The sequence below is a fragment of the Cricetulus griseus genome (genome assembly GCF_003668045.3).
Source record: "Cricetulus griseus strain 17A/GY chromosome 1 unlocalized genomic scaffold, alternate assembly CriGri-PICRH-1.0 chr1_0, whole genome shotgun sequence".
Classification (NCBI taxonomy): domain Eukaryota; kingdom Metazoa; phylum Chordata; class Mammalia; order Rodentia; family Cricetidae; genus Cricetulus; species Cricetulus griseus.
In genome coordinates, this window is record NW_023276806.1 from 4,315,504 (window position 1) to 4,336,466 (window position 20,963).

General features: G+C 39.6%; 1 protein-coding gene across 3 annotated transcripts in view; it reads right to left on the reverse strand.

Moving 5' to 3' along the window:
• Lrriq3 (leucine rich repeats and IQ motif containing 3) overlaps window positions 1–20,963 on the reverse strand; it is a 98,161-nt gene that overhangs the window by 69,316 nt on the left and 7,882 nt on the right. For 2 of the 3 annotated variants that reach the window (XM_027395194.2, XM_035452044.1), the window contains exon 4: window positions 5,979–6,112. The exons of the other annotated variant lie outside the window; for it this stretch is intronic. In XM_027395194.2, the coding sequence (XP_027250995.1) occupies window positions 5,979–6,112 (134 nt within the window). The remainder of the gene's footprint in view (window positions 1–5,978; window positions 6,113–20,963) is intronic. 3 annotated transcript variants of the gene reach the window in all.

The window sequence follows — 20,963 nt, forward strand, 5'->3', positions numbered from 1 at the left end:
CCCTCAGGAAGCAGAAAACATTCTAGAGAACAGGATGCCCACATTCCCAACTGGTCAGGTGGGCAGTTTTTGGTCATTTGGTGTTTTTTTTTTTTGATGTTTTTCATCATTTAGGGGGGTTGCTTATAGATTGTTATTGGTCACAGCCAGGAATAAAGAAAGCTGAACCAAGAAGATCAAATTCAGTGATCTCATTCAAGAAGGGAAAAAGGGAGGATATAATAAAAAGATGGTATAAAAGGTTAGATTATTAAGTCTACTTTTGACCAATCACTAGTCTTGAATATTTTACATTGGTATGGAATTTTGTATAGCTCTAAAATTAAAGATTATTTAACATACTGTAGATCCTTTTCTACTCTTGTTTAAGATATTATACCTATGCAGCTCATTTAAAAATCTAATGTAAAGTTTTAGTCCTTGAAAGCTATTTAGTATAATAAAGAAATACAGGTTAATATTTAGTCATCTATAATAATCAAACTTATAGTCATGTTAGGCACATTTTCATGGTCACACACAGATATCTTTTAGATAGGTCATCTTCAAACACTTCAAAAACTTAACAAAATACGGCATTTTTAATGTTATAAAATAACATAAGGATTTGCATGACAGTGAGACATGTCTGCTCCTAGCAGCACCAATCTACTTCCAAAAAGAATGAAGGGCACCAGAGAACCTCCATATGGAGTTTGCTTCTATGTGGTAAAAGCTGGCTGTTTAGGCAAGAAACTGCTGTTGCCTCAACTGCTGACAGTATGCTGTCAAACTGGACAAAACAGGACACACAAAAAAGCAACTTCCAAACTTTTCCAAGACAAGGTAGGATAGTCCTTCAAAAATTCAAGCTTCACAGAAAAGTCTGTCAGATATTCTAGGCCTTTAGGCCAAAGATGGATGCCCAAATGTTGCAGAGGAACCTTGGGTGACTGTCCAGGCAGCCAAAGTTCCTGTCATTTTTCATAGATTTGGAAGTTTCTTTCTCTGCACTTCCTGTTTACTCAAGTATATCCTTCTTGGGTCTTTGATGGGGTTGAAAACTATATAGTTACAGTTACAGATTCCCTTAGTCATGATAGGAAGTAAATTAGGTGCAAATCTTTGGATTCATCAAGAGAGCATAGATAATGTATTATTTTCTCTGAATTTGCCAAATACAAATGGACTGGACATTGTGAATGTAATTCTTACCTGATAATTATTCTTATAGTTTACAGTTGTATTACATTAGAGTTAAAAACCTTTCCTTTGTATTTAGACAAAAGGGGGAAATGGTGTAAAATATTCCTTTACACTGTGTGAAGATGTGATTGGTTTTATAATGAACTGAATGGCCAATAGCTAGGCAGGAAGAAGTTAGGCAGGACTTCTGGGCAGCGAGAAGTCTTGGGGAAGACGAAGGCTGGAGTCTCCCGCCAGACGCAGAGGAAGCAGGAATGCTGGAGGAGAGGTAGAAGCCATGAGCCACATGAAAGCACAGAGATTAAGAGAAATGCAATAGTCAAAGTTATGAGAGCTCATCAGAAACAAGCCTAAGTTAAGGCAGAACTCTCATAATTAATAATAAGTCTCTGTATCATGCTTTGGAGGCTGGTATTCCAAAATCAGCCTGCTACAGACAGATTGCTAACAACCCACAATGTCACAGGTTTCAGACTGCAGCCAGCTGGCTTTGTTGTTTGGGCCCGACATGAGAATGAGCACCATGGTGCTCAGGACTAGGACCAGGACCCTCACCGTGGTGTCTGGGAAGCAAAGAGCAAGAAGAAACTCATGTCCTCCCAGCCCTTGTGTGTAGCTGTTTTCCCTGAATGGAACATTCCTTACTGGAGTAGGAAGGCTCACAGAACTCCATGGCACAGAAATTTCAGATTAGGGCTTATTGGATTCCAGCCTGAGGCTATACAAGCCATAAGTAACAGTGGCAGAAGAGAGAGCTCTGGTGTGAAGCTGCTTCCAAGTAGAGCTTGGAGCTCCAGGCCCACAGATTCCATGACTGTTACCCATGCCGAGGCGTCTGCGCAGTGGTGGACAGCTCTTGAGTGATGCATGCTGCTGACTCTAAGTGACCTCTGAATGATTGACGATGCCACACTGAGTGACCTCTTCCTTGCTCTGTCAGTGTGCCTCTCTGGTGTGAACAGACAGCTGCGAGGGGGAAGTGCTTCTGTATATATTTTTGTTTTATTGGTTGATGAAAAGAGTACTGTTGGCCAATTTTGGAGCAAGATAGGTGGGACTAGGAGGAGAGGAGGATCCTGGGAAATGTAGTAGAGGAGGAGCCACCATGTGATCCTGAGAAGAATGGACGTATGCCACCAGTGTCCTCAATAAGATACGTTTATAAATACACAGATTAATAGTTATGGCTCATAACTAAGACTAATCTCGCAGTAAGAAATCCTAGTCATTGACCAGCAGCATTTGTACCTAATACAAGTCTCTTGTTTGTTATTTTGGGGGTCCTAATGTTTCGGCAGAAGCAGATGGTTGGCGTAAAGACTTATTACACAGTTGCATATATCTCTCCCAAGAACTTGACACAGCACACCCCATCCCATGTATACTACCCTCAATGACCAGCTTGCTTCACAGGCATTTTTTCTCTTTAATTCCACAATCTTCTCAACGCACAAGCTCCTGCAGGGCATTTGAGTGCAAATTCTAGCAATACAGAGTTCTACTGACAGCACCAAACTAGTTTGCCTGTGGTGATAATATGGTCTACCCTAACTGAATTTGATTTTCATTTTACAGATCAGCACAGCATCTACATTAATAATTTTTTGTCTCGAATGTAACGAAGACCTTGGAGGATGTTATTTGATTATATACTTTCCTGAAAGCTAAGGGGTAAAGTCACATAACTTAGCTTCAGCAAATTCAATGTCTTCTTCCTGAACTCATACTTTCTATAGAATAATCTAAAACCATAAGGACAAACATCTCACTGTATACAGGAACTCTAGTACTTGCCTTTGGCTGTCTGCTGCTTCTGTAACAGAAGGGCCAGACTGATTAACTTGTGAAGAACAGGAGTGTTTCTCTAAGTCCTAGAGGCAAGAAAGCCTAAACTAACTGGTACCACTTAGGAGGGTCTTGTTACTACATTGGCACATAGCTGGGCAAGACATTAAGTTTGATAAAGTTTTCAAAAATTACAATGTAATGGTTATAGGGCCTCCTATTTTACTCCCACTATAAATACAATATATTTTGTTTACCACATTATTATATGCACATAAATGCATTTCATGATATTTACTTGGATACAGAGAATGTGTCTTTAACTTACAAATCATAAATCTCTGACCTCAGCTAAAATCTAATTAATTAAAAACCTAGTATCCTAAAGGCTCTCACCATATGGCGCTGTCTATCAAAGGAACATACAGTGACATAGTGCAGATTATAGCAGCATACAGTATTTTCTAAGATGACTTTTACTTTTATGAAACTGTATTTCTGAAACTATACCTAATACTTTTGCCTATTTTATACACAAGGAATATGCAACCACCTGAAATCAGCTATTTGAATTAACCGATAAACTCTGTCCATGCTTAAATATCAGTTTCCTTAATGGTTACTCTCATAACTACAGGATATTTTATGTATAAAATATTGTTTTCAGGAAACAAAGTATAAATTATGGTAGTTTAAAGAAAAAGAAATTAAAACTAATTAAACAAAAACCCTGACACCTGTAAGACTCTGGGGATATAATAGTGTTTAGTATATATTGTAGGATTAAACTAAAGTATAAAGTCATTGGTAAGTCAGTCAACAGAATTCTCCTGAAGGATGAGTATGCCAGTCCTCAATAAAGGCAGAGAAGAACCCTGTGTGGTGGAATAGCATACGAAATCATTATGGAAAGAATGATCCACTTAACACTGAACCTCTTGACATGGCTTAGGAGCCAGGGTCTCCACTGTCACACAACACACCTGGCTCCTCAATGTTACTCTTCAAATATCATTCATGTCTGAAAGAATCGGAGACCTTGGGGATATTCAATGACAGGAGTGAAAAGACAAAACAGAAGGTACACAGGACTCAGAACATGTGAAACAGAGTGTCAAGATATAGATGGGACACAGCCCTTCTCTTCATAACCACACAGAGCTGAGCAACACAGCAGCCCTCTGATGTGCAGTTCAGATGCCAAGTGCCCATCAAGTTCAAATCTTACCACTGCAAAGATTAAACACAAACTACAAGACCAACTGGAACCCTGTGTATCAAGAGACAATGAAGTAGATGGACCCGGTTCAAATAGGAGCTGCACATTGGTTAACATACATGTCCTAGTGTCTCCTTCCCTATGTCCTCAGTCAAGCTACCAGTCAGGTACAGGCCTCAGCCTGTTTGTTTAAATTAAATGTAGACTTCCCTTCACCTCACCATCCATATACCAGGAACATTCCACTCAAAAAAATACAAGATCGGTGATAATTCTAGGTTTAGTCTACTTATAGGATTGAAGGGAAGTATATGGTTGTGGTGTGTTTTTGGTTTTGGTTTTGGTTTTTTTGTTTTTTTTTGTTTTTTCAAGATAGGGTTTCTCTGTGGCTTTGGAGGCTGTCCTGGAACTAACTCTTGTAGATGAGGCTGGTCTCAAACTCACAGAGATCTGCCTGCCTCTGCCTCCCAAGTGCTGGGACTAAAGGCATGCATCACCACCACCCAGCTTGGTGTTTTAAAAGAAAACTTTCAAGGAAAATGCAAATATCTTACTGCCAGGAGGCATTCTGCAGGACTAATGCACTGGGGTAGGTAGGGACCCCAGGATGTGGTAATGCCTCTCTTGGTGTTGCTCATTTTCCTGTGTTTTCTCGTCTGTGCATTCACTCTCCCACACACTGATCCAGAAACAGCTGATCCCAGCTCTCATGGTATCTTCATTTATTGCGTTCATCAATTCCACAAGTATGCATGAGCATTCAAGGGGTCAAACACCATTTTGTTGAACAGAAAACAGATAAAGATGTAGATCCCTGAAAGGCAACATCTTGTATAATATGCAAGGTGAGAGGCATGTGATGTAGAAACTGTCCCTAGGAAATCCGGAGGCACTGGAGGATTTGGAGTTGGTGACTAACCTGATTAGAACTCTACTCTGAGGAGGTTATGCTGTGTGTGGAAAACACATGAATAAAGAAGGAATGAGAAATCCATGGCACATTTTCCACAGAGCTAGATGATGCAGACAGCCCCAGAGAACAATGATAGAGGTTGTTTACGGCAGGATCTAATAAGAAAGTAGTGGCCACTTCTGCTCGGTGTGGCTACATTATTTTCATCCTCTCAATGCCTACAAGCACATACATAGGTGCTGCCATTAGACCCTGGCCTTTATCATTTACAGATGAAGAAATTCTGGCTTGGAGAAGTTATGCAATGTGCCTAATGGAACAGAACTTCAAAGAAAGAGATATCACTTCAGTCTGACCTGAGACAACCTTCCCACAGCACACAGACTCTGCTTACATATGCTGAGATTGTGGGCATGTCCAGTGAACAGGGTTTGATTTCATGTTAAATCAGTATCATAGAATGTCTCATTTCTGTGACAATACACAATCTTGTGGGCATTAACTAAAATATAAAATATAAAATATTCTCTATATATATATATGAATGACAATGACTATGGTTATTTTAAAAGAATTTCAACACAGGTTCTTGGTTGGCAACTTTAAGCTTAATAAAACTATTGTAGTCAAACATTTCAAAAATTGTATTTATTAGTTGTTTTATAGCCAATTGAAAGTACTAACAAAGCCATCAAATTCTGATTATGTATCATAATATGGCATTTTTCTAATTGATCTTCATAGAAGTCCATCATAATGTAAATATCATTCTAAGAACAGAGAATACAAAAGTGCAAATTGTTCTAGAACTTACTTCTTATCCTTGACATGTTTATCTCATTTCATCTTACAAATGGTAGAGAAAACGAAACATACCTCAACCGTTTCCTAACTATGAAACCACGTATCCACCTCTGAATAATCAACACTGGTGAATTATGAGCCAAAATCTCATTAATCCTTGAAATCACATGTTTGATATTATTAATTTCATCCTCATAGGTTGAACCCTGTATGGAGAAATTTTATTTAGTAATTTTTATCTTTCATTAAAGATTACCAAAGATATTCAAATAAGTTAATGAAACATTCAGCGAAATCCTGTCAGCATAATAAATAGTAAATATACTTTAATATTGATTAAAATATTAAAATTACTCTTTTCAAATAATTTCAATTTTCTGCACAATATTCCAAGATATTCCTTGCTTTCTGCAAGATTCCAGATGGTATCCTCCATCCCAGGCTGTTCTCCAACTCTGGAGACATACATGAAATTGTCACCTTAGCAACCCTCCTCCCTGGGAAGCTGTGGTGTGAACCGGTGCCTAGTTAAACCTGAAGGCGGCCGCTGTTGTGCACCATTGTAAAGGGAGGCACACGTTTTATTCCTGAGCACAACACAACGCCCAGAGCTGTGCAGCTCGGGTGTGGGGTTGGACACGCTCCTGTAGGGACTGACAGTGTCTCTTTGCAAATTCCCAGACTTTGGGGTCACCTGATCACTGACTAGTTAGAAACACAGTCACTTTTACTCGTGTTTAAACTGACGGTACATTAGAAATTAAGGATTTACATTGTTTTAATTATTGTTGTATTCCTAAGAGTGTAAACCAATGCCTATTCAGACCCGACAGAAACATACAGGTTTCCACCTTGGAGAAGCAGTGAGTTGTTGGGTTTATTACAGGAGTGTGGGTGAGGGGTCACTTACAGGAGCACGGATGACTCTAAGGGATCTGCAGCCAGAGCAGGCACCAAGTGTGAGCGACAGATCCTCACAGCTAGAAGCATGGCGCTCACGTGACGACACATGGGTAGAAGCATGGCGCTCACGTGACGACACATGGGTAGAAGCATGGCGCTCACGTGACGACACATGTGTAGACGCATGACGCTCACGTGACGACACATGGGTAGACGCATGGCGCTCACGTGACGACACATGGGTAGACGCATGACGCTCACGTGACGACACATGTGTAGACGCATGACGCTCACATGACGACACATGGGTAGAAGCATGACGCTCACGTGACAACACATGTGTAGACGCATGGCGCTGTGTGACGACACATGTGTAGAAGCATGGCGCTCACGTGACGACACGTGTGTAGACGCATGTTGCTCGCATGCTGACACATGGGCATCTCAGCACACCAGAGCGTGTCTTCCAGCCTGGTGTGGGCCTCTGGCAGGCTCCTTGGCTGGCAGAGTCTCCTCCTCAGTCCTCTCGGCTCACACAGCCTGGGGAACCTGGGAAGCGTGTGCGTGTGTGGGCTCTGGGCACTGCCAGAGCATCAATGTGCTTCTCTCTCAGAACACAGAGCCCTCAGCCGTCCCCTAGAGGAAAACACAGCCAGCCACGTCCTGACCTCTGCCAGTCCTGACGCATTCAGAATCCGCTGTTTCTTACCAGATTCTCAATCAGCTTCTTCCCTTCTAGAAGCCGCTTCCCTGAATCACAAAGCTATGCAGATTTCTGCATTCATTTCTGATGATCAAGTTTTTTATTGGGCCATAGTTCACTTTTCCCCCGAGAGTAGTAAAAGACAGAGGAAAGTGAACAACCCCCTGCTAAGTGATACGTGCATCAATTCCAGTTCTCTCCCCCCTGCTGAATAACCACACGCTATTACCAAAACACACATCCCACAGTGCCCATCTGCACACACAGCACTGGTGCTTTCTACAGTTTTCTGACCCCACTGAAAGGTCAGCATCAGATTTCTCGGCACACAATGTTTGCTCTTCATCATCTAGAGGCTTCCTCACTGCTAACTCTCAACTAGCTTTATTCTCTAAATAACACCTCTACTTTGTCTAAATTCTCTTCTGCTTCATTCCTGAGCACTCTCTATGAATCAAATTTCACAATATCTTACAGATATCCTACCACGTTCACATGGCTGAACTACCATCTCAAGGTACTAGTCTTTCTGAGTCATTTCCTTCTTTTTTTTTGTTTTTTGTTTGTTTTTCGAGACAGGGTTTCTCTGTGTAGCTTTGGAGCCTATCCTGGCACTCGCTCTGTAGACCAGGCTGGCCTTGAACTCACAGAGATCCTCCTGCCTCTGCCTCCCCAGTGCTGGGATTAAAGGTGTGCACCACCAACGCCAGGCCAGTTCCTTTTTTGATGTTGATCTAACCATCTGCTTCTGAGATAGTGACCTATTGTCACTCCCCATTACACACCACCACAGTCTTGAATTTTACCTAACGCTAACCTCTTAGTTAGGGTTACTATTGCTGGGCTGAGACACCATAACCAAAGCGATGTGGGGAGGAAAGGGTTTGTTTGGCTTACACTTCCATATCATTGTTCGTCATTGAAGGAAGTCAGAACACGCACTCAGAAAAATAAATAAATAAATAAAAACAGGAACCTGGAGACAGGAGCTGATACAGAAGCCATGGAAGATGCTACTTCCTGGTCGTCCCCCCCACCCATGGTTTGCTCAGCTGTCTTCTGTATAGAACCCAGGACCACCTGCCCGGGTTGTCCACACTAACAGTGCACTGGGCCCTCCCACACCAGCTGCTAATCAAGGTTCACTCTACTCCACTGACTGCAGCTTGTGTCAAGTTGACATCACACTAGCTAGCACCTCCAGTAAGCATGGAAATCAGTAATGCTCATTGTGTCCCCAAATGGCTCACTGCAGATGATCATTCTTCCTCTGACCTCTGCTTTATGAAAAACTCCTGGATCCCCTTTTGTGTTTACCTGAAACCTGGCACTGATCTTCCAAATCCTACAGTTTATCTACCGATGATTTGCTGAACTGTTTGGTTCCCACTGCCTTATCAGAATAAGAGGTTTGTGAGGCAAAAAAAAAAATTCTTTCCTTCCCCTGCTCCTGAGAACTTTGGGTCACCCTGGATTTGAGTCATGATGCAGTCTCTAAGACTGTTGCTTAAGGGAGTCTCAGAATGGGACATTCTTCATCCACCAACAACTTCATCTCATCTTCTTACTTTAAGTTCTAAAGCCAAACCCTTCTGCCATCTCCTAAGACCTCTTTAGAGCACAGAGCTGCTAACTTCTCTGCAACATACAATCACTCATCTTCTGGGACAGTAACCCCTTTCCAAAGGAAAGATATGCTAACCAAGCCCTAGTTTGTTTTGTAATCAGACTAGCTTCTATGTAATTACATATACTACAATATAATCATTACATAGCTGAAAACCCTTTAACTTACACAGATAGACCTCTGTAGGTCTTCTGGTTTATCACTGGCACTTGGGCATCAACTGATTGTTTTGTTACTAAGTAATCTATACTTAGGCCTTCGAGTTTGATTTGGCAGGGCCAATCAATTCATTCTCGGCACACTCAATTTTCTCTCTTCTCACCACTATATTTTCTCTATATTTCTCTATATTTTCCTCACTCCCTACTGACCTATTTCTCTCTCTCATGTATGTTTATGTGTGAGGATATGGTATATATGTATGTGATCATGTGTGTGAGTATACATGCATTTGGAGTTAGAGGCAACTGCGGGTATTGGTCCTCAGCTTCCACCTTGTTGACATTCTTTTATTGTTCACTACTCTGTACACAGGTCAGCTGGCACAAGAACTTCCAGAGCTCTATTGTCTCTGCCTCACATATTACCAAAGATGCACAAAGGTCACAGACATACTCTGCTGACAGGCTTTTAGGTGGGTTCTGGCAGTTAAAACACAGGATATGGTGTTGTACAGAAAACACTTTACCCACTAAGGAATCTCCACAGTCATTTTCTTTTTGAGACATGATTTTCTCTGTAGCCCATAACAGCCATGCATTTCTGAACCTCTTAACTCAACCTCCTGAATGCAGGGATTATATCCATGAGTCACTGTGACCTACTCTTTAGCTTAATTCTTTTAATGAGCTACAATTAAACATATTATATATGCATATGTATATATACATATATATAATTACTATTATTATTCCTAATACTACTCCTTTTCTCCATCTGAAGTGTGGTTCTTCTACAAAGTTTAGACAGCTAAGGGTTTCTTTTTTTCTTTTAATTTATTTTTTATATATTTGAATTACAAACAAGATTGAATTACATGACCATCCCAGTTCCCTTCTCTCTCCCTTCCTCCTCTACCACCCCCCCAACTAAAATCCTACCTATCATATGTCCTTTCTTCTAATCTACACCTGACTCAAAATTTCGGCTCACTCATGACCTCTACATCCTTCCTTTTCTTCCCTTCTCACTCTCATAGCTTCCTAACCCTTCTTCCCATGCTCTCAATTTGCTCAGATAGTGACCATTTCCCCTTCTCCAGGGGACAAAGTTTGTCTCTTTTAGGGTCTTCCTTGTTTATTAGCTTCTCTGGCAGTGTGGATTGTAGGCTGGTAATCCCTTACTCTGTGTCTAAAATCCACATATGAGTGAGTACATATCATGTTTGTCTTTTTGTGACTGGGTTACCTTGCTCAGAATGGTTTCTTCTAGTTCCATCCATTTTCCTGCAAATTTCAAGATCCCATTGTTTTTTCTGCTGAGTAGTGCTCCATTGTGTAAATGTACCACATATTTATTTATTGTCACCTCTATTTGCTAACCTCTAATGGTCACCTTTCTTGCTACATTTTCTCTGCCTTACCTATGCAAATTGCCCTCACAGTTACACTTTTGGTCAGGAATTACCTCTCAAATTACAGTCTATAAAATGAACTTCCAGTTCCATTTCCCTGCATATAGATCAAAAGTTGAAACTATTATGCTCCCAAATTCAAGCAAAGCATACTTTTTGTGTTGTGTATAAAGTCATTGAAACCACTCTTCATCCTGCCAGCTCAGCTAATAAACCCTGAATTCCTCTCTTTGTCCCATCTCTTTGCACCGTGGAATGCTTTCCTTCTCTGGGCTCTCCTCTCTACCAGTGTACTTAAAGTCAGACATTGTAAGCTATGAGCAAACTTTGGCAATAACTCCTTGTTTCTACCGCACTCTAATTTACAAAAAAGAGAGAGAAGCCATTAAGCTAGGATGGGTCTGGTAATTTAAGTTCCCCTGAGAACAAAGCAAAGACCAGTGTAAACAATAGGATAAACTAGAAACTGCACCAATCAGGATCTGCCACCTAGACTCTGACTGTCCTGATTCCATAACCACTTCGTAAAATGCCTCCCTTCTCCTGAACATAGTGGTAGCTGCTAGTACTCTTATGCTCCTCAGATGTGATTTGGGGGATGTTTATACAAACTCATTAAAATTTAAAAGTATAAGGTTTTGTTTTCTTTTATCAGTTCATTTTGTTCAGAACACAGAATGACTCCTCTAGGATGCAAAAGTTTTAAATATTTCCTCGGGATTTTACAAAATGAAGTCCTGTCTCCTTGTCTTATATTTAACATTTTACTACTGTGTTGCTGGCATGCTCAAACATGTCTCCCTAACCTCCAAAAACACTAAACCACTCCAATTTGTCAAACTCTTTTAACACCTCTGTGTCTGCAAACGCCTCCTACTGTCTCAATTGCTTAGTACCAATGCCAAAACTTCTATTTTTCCAGAGACTTCTTGCATTAAAAAAAATCTTAAGTATAAATGCTTTCTTCTTGTTATGTTTTCTTTTTACTTTGTAAGTTACTTTCAACTAGTATTTAATAGCTTGAATATTTTTTAATTCCATACTTGTCCAGTATTCATAATCTTTTTCCATTATTTTCTTTCCTCTCTCCCCCACTGCTCTCTCCTCTTTTTTTTTTTCCTTCATAGACAAAGTCTTCCTCTGTAGTCTAGCCTGGTCTGTACCTCACTATGTATCCCAGTGTGGATTAAAACCCCCCAGCCTTCCCAGTATTAGCATTGTAGGCATGAGCCACCACACCTAGCTTTTACACTCTGTCCTTACTGCAGTTCTTGAATCTGCATTCCTTTTTTCTGTACAGTTTAGATATGTGTACAGATGTTCTAGATCACTCTATCTTGTATTTTTCTTTCCTCAATATTTTCACAACATAACTGAATGACATTCAGCTTCCAAAAGTCTCTATAGATAATCACCTTGCAAAATGCCCACAAGAAAGTCATTGTTGACTTTTACAAAAGCCAAAGCCTTTGATATCTAAGCAAGTAGAATCATCCTTTTTCCAAGGAAAAAACATTACTCCAACCAAGGAACTCTGACTGTACAAAAGCTGGCTGGCTGGAACACCACACCCATCCCTTAGTGGCTCTTTGATCTGGGCTAAATAACCTGTCTATTCATTTCTGTGATCTGAGAGATGGAGACAGAATTGTACTGTCTCACTGGGGCCATTGAGAAAGTGCTTGAATCAGAAGCTGAGGTTACCACTCAAAAGTTTTATAGCATTAAATAAAATGACATTGTTTCAGGTATTTTGAAACTTCTGAATACATAATTATCTTCATCACAAAATTAATAGGAAGATAGGCATTGAGTAAGCAGCTTGCTCAATATAAGTTCTGAAATTAATACATATTATTAATAGCTAAAAAGATGATTGATACTAGTCAGTCTAATGAAAGCAATTATAATAATATCTTGGCAAAGCACATACACCTTTAAGCAGAACTATCAATAATCAATAAGAGAGGTGGTACAATAATAATGAAAAGTTTATCCTAATAGCATGAAGAGTGGTATATATTAATTTAATGCTGCCATAAAGTATAGAGATGTATTTCAAGAGAAAAAAAATAAGGCTTTGCCATATGACTCCAATGGAATCTACATGTTGACAATAGGAAAAACTTTAGAAACTAATTCAAAAAGTACATGCTATTCCAACTGCATAAAATTCTAAGATGGAATCATTTTCAATCAATTTCTTATTCTAAGTATCTTCCTTAGTTATGAAAATTTTTATTCTATGTGTATCAGGTCTGTAAGGCTTGCCACTTCTTTCTCTGTCAGAATTCCATCAGAATCCCCTAACATGGCTCACTATTTCTTGGGTTATATGAATACTATAAAACATACTAATGTAAGCATAAGTGTTTGTTTCAAATAAAATAAAACTATACCTCATACTTATTTTACCCATTTATTCTTTTGAAGAGCATATTCTCTTTTGAATAATATGTTCACCATATAAGATTGTGAGATTGTGTGAATTCTCCACATTTACAAGAAAGATTATTGTAGCATTTTAAAATGAGATTTATAAAACCCTCTTGGCAAACACATAGATACTGGATGGTTCTATTCTATTAAGCACTATAAAACAAGAACACAGAATAAAGTGTCACAGAAAACACAGAAGGTACAGAATAAAGGGAATGTGGACTGTGGTAGGCAATCCGAATTTTGTTTTCCTACTTTTACACACATAGCTCACATGGCACTCCAAGATGCTCATCTAGCTTGTTACAGACATATCCATGAATGTCATCACATGACAAGGGTGAATCAGCTTGGGGAACAATTTCAATTTGGGCTTTTGCTGTGTCTGGGATGGGGTGTGTATGGTGACATCTTGCTTGCACAGATAAAGCCTGTCTGAAGGTCAGAGAATGGAGGTTGCCACTAGCTAACCATAGAGGGCTGGAGGATTGCCCCTTGAGAGTCTATGTATTGAAGATTTTAGTCCTGATGTGGCATTTCGAGGTGAAGGTTTTATGAGCTGGTGCCTAATAGGGTCTTCAAATCATCACACTGCCTACAAATGGGACAGGACAGCTTTGAGCAGATCACTGAGAAGCCTGAGTTTGCCCTTATCCAAGCTTCCTAGCTTTTCATTTTTAGTATAACCTTCCCTTCCACATGGGCTCACTTAGCTTCCAGAAGTGAGTTAAATTATTTCACGAGTAGCCTGCTTCTGGTGTTTTGTTATAGTAGTAAAAATCAAAGGCTGGGCAGGTGTAGAGAAACTGCTCAAGACATTCATGAAGAATTTATGATTACAAGACTTAATCCTTTATTTCCCTGGGATCAAACTCTGAGACAAGCAACAAGTGAGTCACATGGTCATTCCATGATCAGTTTTAATAGAGTAACAAATTCCTCCCAAAGCTTTCTCTTTATGCTTGTCAGGGTTTGGTGACAGTGCTTGTTTTTTTGTTTTTTGTTTTTTAATTTTAGCCATAACTTGTACTTAAAAATAAACAACAACAGAACAAATGAAAATTATCTGTTATTTACCTTGTATCTCCCTAGTGGGTAACAGCACTATACACAGATGTGCTCAGCTCTGTTCTCCTCCTTTGATAAAATGCCGCCCATGATTTTGGTTGTTGTTTAGTGGGTGTGCTTTGGCTGTTCAGCTTTGAAAGTTGCATATGCCTCATAGGTCCTAGGCCTGCATAAAACGTCTCTTTCAGTGAGCTGGAGTGTTTAACTGTTCATGCCCTCTTTTTAGTTGTTGAACTTCTAACACCCAGTAATAAAGAATGTCAAGAAACAACTGAAGAAATAATTTGGTGATCTGAGGGAATCTTCAAAAACATGCTAATGGCATTGGGAGATTGGACCACTGAGAGGGATTACTTCATGAAATCTCTGCCCTCTTGAATAGATGTAAACTTTCATCAATTACGGGATACCTGAATGAATGCTTTGTCAGTGGGATGGCTTTGCTACCACACTGAACTCTCTAGGACATGCTTACTCTCTTGTGATGACTCCGCTGTCATGTTTTTATGCACTGCAAAGGCATCAACACACTAACTTAAACTTCAGCAAATCTGCAAGTCATATGCCTCGGACATGACATTCCTGACAATCCCAACAGTTTATAATCTTGGGAAGTTGGCTTCTCAGATTTCCAGGGAGAGGCAATGGGAGAGCATGTAGAAGGCATGGCCTCATTGTTGGGATTAGGTGACCTGTGGGATTCGCCTCAGAAGGCATTCTTACGGATCACTCCTTAGTTTCCATATTATTACAGAACAGCCAAGCCTGGTCTCCGAATCCCCATGCTTCCTCAGGCTTCCTGTCTCACAGTCACCCCCATGCTTTCGTCTCCCATGGTAGCTCATCTGACCTCCTTACAGCTGAACCAAGGGCAGTACCTGCTTTTAAACACACACTCTTTTAAGATGACTGCTGACAGAAAAGTGCAGAAATGGGTCATTGTAGCATCTCTGATGCAATTTGAAAAGCTATTAGAAAAAGAAACTAGACCATCATCTTCAAAACCTGACCAAGAATTCATTTGCAGTGTAACAATGTCTGAGGGCTTTATGGAATACAGACTTTAAGAGAAAGAAGCCAGGGCATCTGTCTAAAGAATAATGCAAGCAATGACACATTCACACCATGTTTTAGTTGCTTTTAGCCACAATCACAATACTGCAAGAAGGGAAAATGACTTAATGACAGTATTTAATCAAAAGGGAGAAAAATACAAAAACGGGGAAATCTCTAGCTCATCTTGTGTCTGAGAATGAGAAGACTGTTGCAGAAGAAATTAGGATCTGATAAAAAAATCAACTCTTAATCCTGATAAAAGGAGTGCGGGGTCATTAAACCAATCTTTCCCATCATAAGTCCAGAGCTCTAGATGGCAGAATGGTTTTATGACTCCCTCAAAGGACTCACTGCCCAGAGTTACCTTAAGACTATTCACAAATTCCATGGTTCCTTGGTGACTGAAACCATGGCTCAAGTAGTTGTGACTCTATCTACTTCACTGGACATAAGCTATAATCCTAGGAAATTGTTGTGGAATAATCTTTTTGTACACTGTGAAGATGTGTCTTTGCCAGGGCACCTTATGAGTGTTTTAATAACAAGCTGAATGACCAATAGCTAGGCAGGAAAATATTAGGAGGGACTTCTGGACTGAGAGAGAGGAGGAAGAAATGAATCAAGGTGCAGGATCAATGCTGAAGACACAGAAAGGAAACAGGAGGTTAGAGATGGAAGAAAGCTAAAAAGTCATGAGGCAAAACATAGATTAATATAAATCGGTTTAAGTTACAAGAACAAGAGAGAAGCCTAGGTTATAGACCAAACTTTCATAATTAACAATAATTCTCTGTCATTTTTTGTGAGCTGGTGGCCCAGAGAAAATTCTGAATACAGGCAATGCTCACATTGTACCAATTATTCTGGGACACAGAATTGGAGAGAAATGGACACAGGCATATTCCACTTAATCTTCCAAGGATATCCCAGTTAGCCTCACATCTCAGAAAGATTACTTGACATCAGGACAAAGTCACCATAAAACTCCTTCGTCAGGGCAGCATGACTCAGAAATGTGTGGATGAAAATTTCTCAAGAGATCCCACGGAGCCTGCTACTTCTGTCTAAGTGCCCTTTCTCTTTCTGGATTGTGAGGTTGGGTAAGTTGTTGAATCCTACAGCTGCAGCACATCTGCCTAAAGCAAAGCAGAATTCCACATTTGGTCTAGATGAGACTCTGGATTTTGGATTTGGGGGTTCTCCATTTTGGATTACTAAGTTGAAATGAATCCATTTTCACATAAAGGCATAAACTGGGGGTTGCAAATGGTATGGCTTGAATATATTCTCCAAATCCCTCATGTTGGAAACAACCCATACATTTGTATGTTAATGTTCTGCTGGAGGCAGTGGCTTTGGCAGTAATTGGATTCTGAGGGCTCTGCATACATGAATGGATTAACTGGTCATAGAGGAGGTAGCTCTGTTACAAAACTAAATTCTCTCTGCACCTCTTACCCAGTGATGCACTCTGTCATATAAATCCTTAAGAAGTGGTTTGGTGTTTGGTATTGTTTGTTCATTTTGAGTGACTATAATTTTATTATGGTTTGGTTTCATTTTATTGCTGGCATATAGAAGTGACTGGATTTCACATTTTACTAGCATCTTAAGACCTGCTTATTCTGGCAACAAAGTGTAAGATATTCCACATGGGTGATCATTTCAGTGAAGTTTGGGCTGTGTGCCACCTTTCCTATTCTCCAAGCCTCTATTTCTTTCATTTTCTATTGTACTGAACACACTGGCCAATACTATGTTAAAAGTAAAAATGAACTTTCTTAGATTCCAATACAGGAGGAAGTCAGACAAGCCTGGAAAACCTAATACAGTCTCATCTGTAAAACACCAAAAGGGAGAAAGAAAGAAAGAAAGAAAGAAAGAAAGAAAGAAAGAAAGAAAGAAAGAAAGAAAGAAAGAGAAAAGAGAAGAAAAGAAAAGAAAGGAAAGAAAGTATTAACAAAGGAAAATGAAATTATTCTTGGATAATTACATGGATATACTTTTATGCTTTTGATATTTGCATTGAGAGTAAGAACAATAGATTGTAAATGCTTGAATTAACATTCCCATACCCATCATCTGTGACAGGTACTAGCTGCCTTCCAAGATCTATAATCTCTTCTTTCTGATTAGGAGAATGTAGCTTTCTGTTAAACAAGAAAATTTATCTACATAAAAACATCCCTCCTTCCACATCCCCTCTGAGATGGGGCAGCCACCAGAACCCTTGACAGCTGCAGAAGTCAATTAAGTAAGACTGTAGGAGGTGCTATTTCTTAACACCAAGCTATACATAGATGACATGTTAGATTTAGCAGACCTGAACATTTGTTCCTCACCATGCCCTTAGTCTCACTAAGCACATGGTGGACATGAAGAAACTCATTGCACTTCACAGAAAATGGACAATCACCCAAGATGGCAGATGGGAGGCTAGACTAGATTTTTTTTTTTTTTTACTCACTCCATTAGTAACTAGACAGATTTAATTCCTATGCCTGAATTTTTGTTACATTATAAACAATAGTACTTGAACAATTAATTCATTATTACATGAAAACAAAATGCAATCTAGGTGATACCATTAGATCCTTAGCCAGATCACATCTGTATTTACAAAGACTAGATAGGCAGATGTAGATAATTAATAGATAGATGATAGAGAGATAGACATGGATGATATATTGATAGATAGATAGATAGATAGATAGATAGATAGATAGATAGATAGACAGACAGATAGGAGATGATGCTAGATTAGATGATTGATTGCTGATAGACAATGATAGATAGATGACAGATAGAGATAGATGACAGATGATAAATAACCTGTAAAAATAAATTATAAGCATATTTGTCCAGCATTTGCAACAAATCCCTTCAGATTTCTAAAAGCACTATGACCCCACATGATAAAGTGCTCATGATTTCCTTCAAGATTAAATACTTAACAATTCTACCAAAAGAAATTAAGTTTAGAATTCATTTTATGTTACCTTTAAAAGCAAATGAGGCCTATTATTAAGTTAAGGGCAAAACTTGGAACTATACTACTGGATTATTTTTATTGTAAAAAGAATACACTGCATACTCTCCTCATTCATGCTCTTCTCATTTAAAAAACATTTGAGAGCCTATGGATAATGTTCATTGTTTCTAATTTTCATAATACTTTGTATTCATTATGGAAGAACATATTATATTCTGAAATACATATTTTAAACATTAATCAATAAATATCTCCCATAAACTCACTCACATTCCTTCTGACACATATTCAGTTAAGTCTTTCCATTATCAGTTAGTGACATAAGAATACTGTTTACAATAGCACTGTCCACTCAAAAGGCAAAGTCCAAGCCACTATTTGGCAGATTATTCTGCCCATTCACAGCACTTCTGCTGGCATATTCTGAGCCCAGAGCTCAGGGCTTGTTCTATGTGTGCTGTCTTCAGTACAGACTTTCTCCAAAACGTTTTTGTAACTACCATTGTTCGTTCTTTGACCACTTCATAATTCTGATTATTACAACACCCATCTTCCTCTATTCTCTATTCGACCCCTCTTCCCAATAAGACCCACACTTATTCATAACATTGAGTTGTTTGCTTTGTTTTTCATTACATTGCTTCCAACAGGGTCATCTATGTGACCATGGGGTTAGACCCTGGAGCTTTGTTGTCCCTTAGTGGTGCAGAAATGAAGAAAAGGATTTCTCTTCTCTGGACTCCAACATTAGTCAACAATTCAGAAGGGAGGCGAGGCCCCATTAATCTCTCCCTGAAATATTATTGACTCCAAATGTCTTTTTTCAACTATTACTATATTTCTGCAAATTTTAAATGTTTTTGCTGTTCAGTCAAAATGTTTCCCTCCCTGCATCCTATTTACTACAATTAAAATTTTACCTTTGCTCTGTGGAGATTTCTGTGGAGATCTTCTATAGGGGTGATCACACTGCCCACTGTCCTTTTATTCCTGGAACTTGCAGGCTGTGAGATTCTCAACCTGGAGCAACTCATTCAAACCCACCCACCTTTCAACACTGCCTTGATGCTATTTTTTTTTCTGCCCTTTAGAAACTTTTCATATTATCTTTCTAAAAATTATTTTCCTTAACCAACATGATAGTAATTGCTGTGTCTTTGCTTTACTTCTCACCTCCCAAGATCAAATCCCTTTCCTCCTCCTAGTACCAGTGCTTCCTACACACAAAATGAGAGTATGCTTCAAGGGCTGCTCATTATCTCAGTCTTTATTGATCTGATCTCTCTGTTGTCCTGAGAATGTTAGGCCACAACTATGACTTCAAGCAAATGATTGGGTTCACACCGCAAGCCCAACACATTCCCTCTGAATTTTGCCTCATTTCCAAGCATATTTTATCTTTCCCCATCAAAATGCAAAACAAAAACAATGGGACAAGATAAAAATTCATATTTCTACTATAAGTTTGCATGTAGCCATTTTATTTTATGCCAGCCACTCATGTTCAAAATATTAGAAATCTGTTTCCTTATTTCTCCCCCTACATTTTGTTTGTTAAACACAGACCATTAGTTCTTTGCACTGTTCTTTGTGACATGATGCTGGCTGAAAGACCCTGAAAGGGAGACAGACTTGAATTCACAGCAATGCAACGCCCTTTCTGACATTGGGTTAGCTTTTAATCCTCAAGGTACTGTCCTCTTCCACAAAGCAAAAGGCTTTCCCTGCCAGAGGGGATGCTGAGGAATGAATAGCTCTTTCCAGAGAGGTCGTCTCATCTGTGAGAGTTGCTTCCTTCCTTTTCCTTCCCTTCCTTCCCCTTACACCTGCCTTTGTCCTCTCCAGAAAATACTGGAATTTCTTTAGTGAACTTTGGAACTGTCATCATGTACAGAGCACGCAGAATGAGGGAACGTCTATGTTTGCAGTCGGTGTAACTGCAGTAGATCACTGTACTGAGGAGGTTTGGCTCTTCACCCGCTTTCCATGGCCATCCCTGCTGTCGCCCTCCTCAGACTTTTTATTACTTCCTTAAAGGGACCCTCAGTTATTCTGACCACAGGGCAGAATCTAAGTGATCCTTTGCTTTGAGGGTGCAGGTTAAGACACCAGGCTTAAATGATACCCCATTATTGACAATTACAATACATTGATAACAGGTAGTTTACTTAGGGAAAAGCATTCACGAAAGGGAGCCAGTGACCAGGACAGACCCACAAAATGCTTCCTAGTTAGCTCAGCCAGGCAAAACAAAAAGAGGGACCCTGTGCTTGCCTCCCTCCTACTTAAACCCTTGTTACATCACTCTGACCATGCCCAAGCAGGTGTGGACAGCGGTACCCCTTAATCAGGGTTTCTCCCTACACCCCATTTTTCAATTATTACAAAATAATTGCCAAACCTAAAATGTATGTAACTAATATTGTAAAATCATGTTCTATAGGCAGTTACAGTACAACCTTGCAGCTTTGCAATCACCCTTCTCATCAGTGTCCATATGCTCTCCCAGTTTCATCACTGCCCACATCAATTCCTTATTATTTCGCAGAGTTCCTGTGCAATGTAGACATGTAACACGTAATTACTTTTGGTCAATGAGAGCTCACATTTGTAGTGATGGTCTCACGGGGTCACATCACCTTGTGCCCCAACTCTCTTACTCTGTTCAATGTCCAGTGGTGTTTGGATGATGATGA